Source organism: Pocillopora damicornis, chromosome 7, assembly GCF_964200805.1.
Source record: "Pocillopora damicornis chromosome 7, jaPocDami1.2, whole genome shotgun sequence".
Lineage (NCBI taxonomy): Eukaryota > Metazoa > Cnidaria > Anthozoa > Scleractinia > Pocilloporidae > Pocillopora > Pocillopora damicornis.
Genome location: NC_142676.1, coordinates 14,816,602 through 14,827,327, shown reverse-complemented (window position 1 = coordinate 14,827,327; position 10,726 = coordinate 14,816,602). Strand labels below are relative to the sequence as shown.

At 37.7% G+C, this 10,726-nt stretch overlaps 2 protein-coding genes across 2 annotated transcripts; one reads left to right on the top strand and one right to left on the bottom strand.

Moving 5' to 3' along the window:
- Positions 1 to 2,055: 2,055 nt before the first annotated feature.
- LOC149042748 (uncharacterized) lies at positions 2,056 to 3,360 on the bottom strand. Its single transcript, XM_089213743.1, has one exon. The coding sequence runs from the start codon at positions 3,163 to 3,165 to the stop codon at positions 2,062 to 2,064; it is 1,104 nt and encodes a 367-aa protein (XP_089069869.1). The 5' UTR covers positions 3,166 to 3,360; the 3' UTR covers positions 2,056 to 2,061.
- LOC113680134 (uncharacterized) lies at positions 2,854 to 6,052 on the top strand. The gene has a single exon (XM_027197127.2). It carries the CDS (start codon positions 4,341 to 4,343, stop codon positions 5,418 to 5,420), a length of 1,080 nt encoding a protein of 359 aa, XP_027052928.2. The 5' UTR covers positions 2,854 to 4,340; the 3' UTR covers positions 5,421 to 6,052.
- The last annotated feature ends 4,674 nt before the right edge of the window (positions 6,053 to 10,726 follow it).

Genomic DNA, 10,726 nt, shown 5'->3' with positions numbered 1-10,726 from the left:
AATACGAGCGGTCAGCGGGGAAACAACTTTAATAGATCATATAGAAACATATCGGTTGTAGTTGTGGAAAACGATGTTGTAAAGCCGAAATGTCAACAGTATACGTCACTACATGAAATGTTAAGCAATTTTTCCAAAGTGTTGATTGTACAAATATCTTTTACTGCTGTAATAAACAATGGAGGCATCGGTAGCATCCGGAAGGCACCAAGAAGAATTATATTTACGTTTTGTGACTTGCTGTGTGACGTGCGTGACGAAAAAAGAACAAAGAAACAAAGCCGTGGTGCCCAAATAATTCTCCCTCCTTGCCCAAAAAAATGTTCAAATTTTTCGCAACTTCGCCTGTTCCTGTTCGTTGGTCCGGCCAAGCCTTTATGGTCATTGGTCTTCGTATAGCCGCTAACTACGGCTTATAAGTACAGGCGTTTTGAGTTAACTTGTAAAACTCCCCGAAGAAGTCTACAACCGTTACACGAAACGCGTCGGAGAGTACATAAATTTTACAACAACTGTTCACAGAGTGCTGCCCACCAGTTTAGTCTTAAACATTTTTTAAAAAAAATTAGGTGCGATAGCTATAGCCAGTTTTTCTATGCAAGTTGTCTGGATATACCTTTCGTGCAGACGCTTACAGAATATTTCACCAGTCGTTAGGTTCAGACGATAAGTTTTCATCCCGATTGTATTTGTTCAATTGAATAGGAAAAAAACACTTCGAACGGAAACAGAATTATTTTGACGTCTGCATCTCTTGAAAAAAGGTCTCTTAAATGAGTGGCCTTGATTATAGATGTATAAACACATAGGCCTTAACTTGGCTGTTTCTCAAAGCTTAGTGTTTTCCTACGTGCCATTTTTCACGTGGAATGAAACGATTGAATATACAGGACAAACAATAAAAGACCTACCTACAGCAGACGGAAATTTGAAATTTCCTATCTTCGGCTGTGGATACAAACAAATTTTTGTAGAGTTGCTTAGCTTTTAATTTTTCCGGAATCGAAAGTCGAAATTGCAAAATTCAATTGAAAAGCAAGCCTACTGTGATTAACGCCTTAAACAAGTCAAAATACTTTTTTTTCGTCATTCAGCAAGTTACATATTGTAAATATCATTCTTGTTGATGCCTTTCCCGGTGTCACCGATCTCTTTTCCGATACCTCCGTTGGTTAATATAGCAGTAAAAATATTGTTGCAGTCGAAGCGTTTGGAAAGTTGCTTTACTTTTTAAGTAGCAAAGTATAACTCGGTAACATTTTGGGTTTACAACACGATTGTTTTCTGCAAGCTACAAAACGTAAATATAACTGTTGTTGGTGTTTTTCCAAATGCCACCGATGCCTTTTCCGATGCGTTCATTCTTTATTACGGCAGTAAAAGATGTATGTACAATCAACACTTTTGAAACATTGGTTAACATTTTATTTAGCGAAGTATACTGTTAACATTTCGCCTTTACAACACTTTTATTTTGTGTAACTACAACTGATCTATCTCTGTATAAGGTAATAAAGTTGTTCTCCCGCTGACTACTCGTATGTCGGTGTTTTCTTCTTCCCCCGCTCGCCGCTCGTGATGTAATAACTGCCGATTTTGTTTTTGTTTGGTCGGAGAGAAGATGGAAACTATTTGTTGATACTTAGTTGCTTTAGGATATCATTGCAGATAATTTCATTACGGAAAGCAAATGTTTATAGTCCGGTTTAATGTCGTATATCCGATTAAAAAAAGAACATGATAGGTATTAGTTAACTAAATAAACTAACTTTAAATGAAGATGGTTTGCGGAGAATAAATAACAGGATATATGTTGAAGTTGGGGGACAAAATAGTGTGACATCTGATGCTTTAGGATACCTTGTTCGAAGATTAGAGATAGCTATTAAGCGTAAGAAACTAGATAGTTGTAAGTTAAATGTCAATGAAAAATTGTTTATTTCATCGAATGTCAAAACAACTGTTTGCGAATTCATCGCAGCGAAGTAACGCAACAATTTTGGAATGTTGGTAACGCTTGAAATGAAGTTCGTATATTGACGTCATAGCTGAAATCTTTTTTCAGGGAGTGACAGCATCTCTTGGATGTGAAAACTGTACCTTCTTTATGATGTTTGATGTGTTACTGTAGGAAACTGTTAAATTCTTCGTGTTGAAAATTGCTTCGTAAAGTTCTTCTACGGATGCGTCTAATGTTAGTTTAGCGTCAGACTGATGGAGGATTTCCTCGATTATTGGGGTGAAGGCCTTTAACCAGATTAGTTCGTACTTTGAATTTCTTATAGCGATGCGTACGGAAGCGCTAGTAGTGCAAGAGGAGATGGGTTGTACTGCATTACAGTTGGAGCACTTGATGATGGTGGATGTTTCGGTTAGCATGGCCTTTTCCGTCATTGAATGGTGACATTTATTACAGGAAAGCCAAGTTTGGAATGCTTCAGCGAGAGTTACCCTGTCAACAAATATGACGTCAATGTCGAAGAGGCTTTGAAAGAGCTGGTCGCTGGGAGGATTAAAGTGTTCTTCTAGTGGAGTAAGAGTAGTCGACGGGGTAGTTGTGAGGTACTTGGCATTGTCGTATGTTTTTATGCGTACTTGGGTAACGGAGTAAGATTTGTGGTTGGATGCTTGTTGGATAAGATCACCCCACAGTGTCAGGCGGATGGTACCCGTACTGTCAGTAATGGTGCAACGATTTAACATGGGAACAAGAAATCCGTCCTTCATGATGACTTCTCGCACAGAGTCTGCGTCCAGTGTAATTATCCCCCTGACAGAGGCTAAATGATTTTGGGGGAGGATTTGTATTTCTGTAATAGCCGTGAATGAGGTTTGCGGTTGCTGCGATGTGGTAGTGTCATATTCAAACGGAACGTCGCCTAAAGCGGCTGGTTCGATGCGAGATCTTTTGCCCAGGATTAGATGTTGTTCTTCTGCATCGAAGATACTGGGCTTTTCTTTGATGTTAATGATATGAGCAGGTTTTTTCGATTCTTGGAAGTTCTCTACCAGCTTGTGTTTGCTATCGTCGTGACATACAGCTCGTCGTTTTTGCGTCTCGTTAATTTGGAAGAGGAAGGTGAAGTAGTGAGTGGATCCATTTCTGCTTTGCAAAACAGCAGTTGTATCGTGTATGTAACCTTTCAGGCTGAGTTGGTTGCTCATGTTTGTGGGAGAAGTGGAGAATTAGTAATGTATTGTTACTGTAGGTGCGAGATGTGGGTTTTATAGAGAAGGGAAGAATCGATATTAGCCAATGAACAGGCACACATATAAAATAACGAATCAGCAAAGAGAGGTGATAACCAATTGGGTGGATGATCAACAAACTCGAGTTGATTTTGACATGCAGTTGCATGTGATAGGTCAAAGTGTAAAATAGAAAAGGGAATGCGATTGGTAGAATATTTAGTTAACACTTGGACAAGGGGTGGCACGAGTTTAGTGGTCGGCAGAAAATAAGTCTTGGAAAAAATTTAAGAGTTATTTGGAAGTACAATTAAAGGTGTGGAAAACCAAAGGTGTTAATGAAGGTATGGAATTTTTATAGGGAATAAGCGCGAATAGAAGCACCTAAGTTTTCGATGGATTTTTCTGGAGATGAAGTTTGAACTTTAGGAGAAGCGTACGTGAAAATATGCAAGTTTTTTACAAAAAGATGACACGCAATGGGGCAAAGGTTAAATTTGGGTGATAGACACACGTGAAAGGTCAAAGTGTAAAATAAGGATAGCGATTGCGATTAGAGGAACATTTTTTCAACACGTGGATAAGTAGTGGCAGAAGTTTAATAGTGGCAGGAAATAAGTCTTGGAGAAAGTAAATTGAAGCAAAATTAAAGTTTTTTAAGAAAATGAAGGTTATGAACGAGTATTTTAAAGGTGTTAACGTCAACATTGGAATTCTTTCTTTATTGTCGAGATGGACCTTGAACTCTACGAAAAGTGAACGTGAAGTAATGAAAGTTGTTTACAAGGAATTGACATGTGATGGGGCAAAGTCTAATGCGAGGAAGTAGAGTGAGCACGTGAAAAGTGTATGCGATAACGTGATTTGAAAGTAGAGTATCGATTAGTTGAAATCAAATATGGACTTTGAACTTTTGCAATGACAACGTGTGAGGAATGCAACTTGTTTACAAAGAAAGGGCACGTGATCGAGCGAAGTTCAAGGTGGCGAAAGGGAATTAGATTGGTGGAATGTTTTTTGATCACATGATGAAATTTTCCAGAGTGGATAAACCTTTATCATTGGTTGTAAATATTTTACAGTTGGTATAAAAGAGGTAAGTTAAGTTGTTAGCTAGTTATTAGTTCGGCAACGCGGCGTCCATAACAAATATGAATAGCGAGGCTCAACTCAAGGGTTACGTTCATAACGTTTCAGCTGTTTCAACGGCGAAAAGAGGATCGTTACGGTACTTCAGGTTTCATTTTCAAGTGGAAGAAGGTGACAAGCGACGAGCTGTGTGTTATGATCTCAGCAAGCGTAAAGTTCTTAAGAGTTATGAAGAAGCGCGTGAACCTGTGAAGTTATCAAATGTCAGTGGGAAGCGATGTGGTGGTAGAATGGCAGAGGAGAATATAGTGCTAACGAGACGAAGTCGGATCGAACCCGCCAATAATTTTGACATTCACTTCGAGTACGAAGAAGGAAATGGTTCGGGAGATGACCAGCAGGGTTTCACTGCCATAGAAGCAATTGCGTCACTGTGTGAAAATCAAGTGATTTCGGTGAAAGGGTGCGTAACTTTTGAAGGCGAATGTGTTAAGCAAGTAACTATGAAGGACAATTCCATCGTACCAATGTTAAATCGTTGCACGATTACAGACAATACGGGGATCATGCGGCTTACACTTTTGGGAGATGCAATTCAACAGGTGGTGAACAATAAGTGTTATATAATTGAACATGTGTTAATTAAGAAATACGATGGGATGAAGTACGTGGCAACGAACCACAAAACAGTAATATCTGCTACTGAGGAGAAGTTCAATGCACCTACCGAGGAAGCGTTTGAAACACTTTTCGACGTTGAAAAACTGATGGTGGATAAAATACATTTGGCGCAGAGCTTTAAGAAATGGCTATCTTGTTGTAAATGCCGAAAGAAGCTAATAGACACCAGTTGTTCCGGTATCAGTATTGTCAAGTGTGGCAACTGCAAGAGAGTTCAGCCTCTTTCTGTCTGTTGCGTAAATGCTTCCGTGCGCATTGCAGTACGAAACAAATCTGAGTTAATCTGGCTCAAGGCTTTCACGCCAGTACTAGAGGAGATGTTACGCCATCCAGCACCCGATGTAACAGTTAACTCTCCCGAGGAAGAAATCTATCAGCAGTTGTTTGACCTGCAGAACGTTAGTGTTGAATATGGAAAGAGTTCTTTTACCATAACAAACATTTACTTTGAGTCATTGTAGGTCGAGATAATTGCATTGACTGGATGTTATTTGACTTGAAAAGGTCATTAGTGAAAGGTTATTGTTAATGAGAATTCAAATAAGGGTTCACTTGATATTGTTGAGTTGTACATATTGGGAAATGATTGTGTTCGTATGGATTTTTAAAAAAGTGGTTAAGTTGATGTTTATTTTGGAAATGATAAGTTATTTGACCTGTACTCAAATAGTGAACGCTGTAGTACTACGTGAAATGCGGTTATGAGTAAGGCTTCACAGAAGAACTGTTTCGTAGTATTGACGTTTGGTTTTAAGTTTGTTTTGAGAAGAAAACAAAAAGTATTCATTGGCGTTTGATTTGACACTGGACATTTAAATTAATAATCGAATTGAAATGTTTGAATAGGGCGGTTTTTTTTATTATTAGAACTACGTTGAGGTCTGACACAAGTTTAGTTTTGTTACCCCATTTCAATTTTAAGTTTGGTTAATAAATGTGATTCAAAATTGTAACTGGTGAACATGATTATATTTACAATTTTTCAGTTATGGTTTAATTGTACGTTTTTCGACGTTGAAAAACTAATGGTGGATAAAATACATTTCGCGCACGGTTAAATCGAGGTAAAACAAGTTAACGAGAGAGGCTTCACCGAAGCATTTCATTTCTGTATTAATAATAAAAGTAATTTAAAAGGCTTCCAATAAACTTTGAAACATTATTGTTACAAGTATCTGTGACAATCTGACACCCTTCAATTAGAGAGTGCGTGAGGAAAAAAAGGCGTAAGTACACTTTTTGAAAAAACAACAGAATTAGTGATCTTAAGGAAAGTATTATTCACTCTCCTACACGATTAATTAGTGTACGAAGATTTACCTGTGTTCAGCAAGTAAGTGGCAAGCAAAGTTAAGGTAAGTAAATTCAATTTTTTTATTTTTAAGCTGTGAGACTTTGCTCGTTTGTTTATTGCAATGGGGTGTGTAAATCTGGTCTTTCCTTCAGAAAACTAAATTCGAATGAGATACTTCATCAAAACACAAGGGGATTAAGTGCGGCTTATGGGCGATAAGGACAACAGACTATCAGATCATTGACTAATTAATGTTTTCTGCCGTACGAAAGCCATATTTGCTGATTTTGGCAAATCTCCAAAGTAACAAACCACAGAAGAAAGAAACGTTACGACTTTCCATGAACATTTGCCTACACACATCTCGCTTTTAAACGTGAAGTTTTTTACTCCTATAAAAAATCTCGCAGTTTTTCACACTTTTAACTTTGTTGATTAATGATGTTGTATAGCGAACTATAAAATGCTGGATTAATTGGCCAAGCAACCGCCTAGACCCAGAATTGCGTTACAGGTGTACTTCAGAGAACCTTGTCACAGCAGCAGATTTTAAAAGGCATTCGAGACAAAAATACGGCAGACCCCCAAGATATTTTTCAGATGGTTTTCACAGATGAAATGATAGATTATAAAGGCGACTTAAAATTGGTGTTGTAACTGTCTGGCAAGGGGAGCTATTTAACTCCAAGGTTAACAAATATTTGGATTTATCAAAAAGTCTAAAAATAAACAGAGTAATCTATTTACTTTTGCTCACTGACAAGCCGTCAATCTAATTGAGTTATACTTGCGTCAGAGCATCAGAGTAAGGGCTTAAATACCATCGCAGTGACAACTCCACACGTTTTACTTGTTTTTAAGTGATTTTTTTTTGTGAAAACCAAGAGAAACCGGAGGGTGGTCTATCTCTCCCTGGAAATAACCAAAACACAAACCAGTTTGTCTGTTTCAGTTTTGGGGTAGATCCTTTAACCTGGCAAACTGTCATTGAAATCGGTGGGATAAAGTGTCGCACGACTGCTTGGTGCTCTTGCTCTCTGCTTCTGGTGTTAGAAGCATGCGCTTTCATTTGCCGCTGTCCTCGCGCGTTTGAGGAACGTTTTGGAATTCCGGGTGAATGGTTTTGGTTGAAAAACGACCGGACCGTCGTTGATGTGAACCAACCGGTTTAATGCACTTCAAGGTAAATGAAATGTCTGAAAAATGAGTACTACTCTTTCAAGCATAGTTCAGTAAAAGCTGGTTTAAATTCATCTCGACAGCTTACTTCAAGGATTCGTTTCCAAGTTCGCTGGCATGTTACACATGTTCCACTTCAGGCTTAAATTCAAACCTGTTAATGCAACATTTCCTTGTTGAACTTCGACAGAAAGTTTCCTAAAAAGGGTAATGTTTTCTGCTTTGGTTTGAGCTTGTATCTCCACGATAAAAACAAACAAATGGAATCTGTAAAATCAAAGGTTTTTCCGCGTAGTGTTATTATTGTTCCCATTGTTTACGTGCGTACTCTATCTCACACCTTACAACTATAAACACTCAATTCTCCGCTGTGGCTTTTCGTACGTGATCCTTCTGAATGTGCGTACTTAGGTACAGGTTGTTACTTTCAGTGTATTTTTATAACGTTTAGAACGCAGTACCTTTGTGATCTAAAAATGCTTCGAGTTTGTCGTTTAGAACTTCTTTAGCTCGCTTTTCTCGCCGCTTGCAGTACTCATCACTTAAATGACTAGTGCCGATGCAGAGACATTTCACGAACGTGTTCTGTTCTTAAATGTTGTTCAAGTCGAGATGTGATAGCAACGATTTTAACCAAGTTGCGAGATGGAACTATTGGCTAAACTAGTGAAATAGACACGCAGAAAATACGAAGAGCAAATAGCGTCCAAATCTCTGAAAACTTTTACATTCTCAAAGGGAAATAAAGGCAGTTATACTCACACGTTCGCCAATCTTAAAATATAGTTGTTTTTTTCTTCATGAATTTATGTTGTTACTCGTTTTGTATCACATAAGAAGAGAAAAGGAAATTCGACAAAGAAAGTGATCTTACCTTGCTTGTTTTCCGGCTCTGATTTAACTCTGAATTCTAAGAGTAAACAACAAATGCACACCTTTACCAGTGACGCAACAACTCGATTCCTTATAAAAAGATTCTTCGTTAACAAAATATGACAACAATAAATTCGGCAACTGCAATGTTTTTAAGGGAATTATGATTTTAGCTATATTCTTTATTTGGAAGGGTATATCGTGAACAGATTGAAAGGTATTTGCTGTTAAAACTAATTGCGCAGTTTTTGTCACCTCCTTTTCACCAAAAGATACGTTATTAGGCATTAATTTTGTAGTAGGAACATCTAGCTTCGTTATTCACAAAATTATTTGTACTTACGATAAATTGTGTTTAACTTATCATAACTTACCCATTCTCGCTAATCACTTTTTCCACCAATATACTCCGGTCAATGGTCCAAAAGAATATGGATGAAGGCGGAACATACACGTTTCTGGGTACAGTATTTATAATGTTTTTGCACCAATCAGATGAAGTTTACCCATTCTTTCCTTCTTATTCATTGGTCAATACATATATTAATCGACATTAAAAATAAAAATGATTTCTATTAGTTGTCTTCAGCTCAATAATTGACGAGGGCTGATTAAAATAAAAGATAAAAGTGCTCTGTGAGCAAACTCGTAAATTGACACATGATTTTTTGGACTATGTTTTATTGATATCTGGTTCAGGGAATTTTGTCGTTGATTGTCATATCTAGAGAACGAGCAGTAGTTCAGTGTTCGCAGCAAAAAACAAAGTAACGTTGGGATAAGAAGGCATTACAATTGAAATGATCATGTTATTACATTTGACAAGGGTGGACGATGTCATGTGTTTTAAACGTATATCAATTCTGTTTCTGGTTCAAAAGAAAAGGTTGGAAGTAAATGTGGGTGAAAAGTGAAATTAACTGTCTATCATTGTAAATATTAGAAAACCAAGGCAATACTGTCTTAATGAAAACATTAACGATTCTCTCTTTAGCAAATGACACAAACGGCAACGAGTTTTGAGTGATATAATTAAGCCACCACCGCCACCGTCATTTTGGATCTCCGCCTGGGTAGATTTTAGTCACGTGCTAGGCAACGTTTAATCAAGAACAAGATAGAACTTCATTTCAGGCCTATTTATCAATTTTTTGGTGTATAACTTTCGCATTTTTAAACGTAATATTTATTTTGAATCTTCAAATTGTCAGGACACTTAAAAGAAAATTGTTCTTTAAAAAATTCACTGAAAATCGGTAGCTAAAATTGTTTGTTTAGGTGTTGTTTGATTTTCGAGATAACTTGTAATTTCGTCAGTCGCCGGCATCTCATGTTGCTTCACACCGGAAAAACACACGATACGAAACGTAACTAGACCCTGTGAGCAGGGTAACTGGGATACCTGGATGGTACTGGATCCTTGGAATCAAGTGTAGTGATACTGCGGGTGTCGGACTAGTATACTGAAATAGTGCGCTTAAGTCTGGCCAAGGGCATAACCTATTTCAAAACATAGGCATGCTATGCGTGCAAGAGTTACTTTTTTGTAGGGTGGGTGGATTACTTGAAACATTGTGAGTGATGTCTACATTCTTACAAAAGGAGAGAAGAATATTAATGTGAAAAAAAACGAAAATGTCGAATTACCTCACACACAGGTATTTTGTGGTAGATTACGTGTGTTTTGCGAATAAATGTAACCAAAAATAAACTGTATTGGTGCCACGGATACCTGTTAGTACAAAATGCAGACAGCAGACTGCAGACCGGATACAAAATATAGACTGCAGACTGCAGAGTGGGTACAAAATGCAGACTAAGAATCTGAAGAGTTTTTACGTCTGTTATATAATAACATGTCATCTTACAGCTTACCGAGCGTCACGCAATCGCTTTTCTGCAATCCGCCTTCACGATTATTTGCACTATTGTGGAATATTCCTGGCACATTTCTTGATGAAAATCGATCGCAATATTATTTCAAGCCTTCAATATACTCTTCTTACTTTGCGCGCGAGTTGGTTGGTGTGATGTCTGTACAGATTTTATCAACGTAATAAAAGTAGATGACGTGAACAACAGTGATGGTAAAGCAAGCTTAAAACGGCAGAAATCGCCAGAAAATACAACGGATACACAGGGTATGAGTAAGTTTTATTGATTTTACGAGAAAAATGTTCATATTTCGAAATATGTCGTTGTAAATCGACCATACTTCGTTCCCTATACTATTCCTTATAACGTGCAGTTCCTCTCGTAACTTAACACCGAGTCACACAACGCGTGACGCGTTCATGAATTAATCGTTGGCTTTTTCTCGAGACGTGAGCTTGGGCTGCCTGTGACAAGACAATTGCGTAAACAATATTTAACATAACATTATACACAAAAAAACACAGGGTTTTGGATCACGTATTTATT

Coding starts and splice junctions, on each gene's coding strand:
- LOC149042748 (XM_089213743.1), bottom strand. CDS start 3,165: ATGAGCAACCAACTCAGCCTGAAAGGTTACATACACGATACAACTGCT.
- LOC113680134 (XM_027197127.2), top strand. CDS start 4,341: ATGAATAGCGAGGCTCAACTCAAGGGTTACGTTCATAACGTTTCAGCT.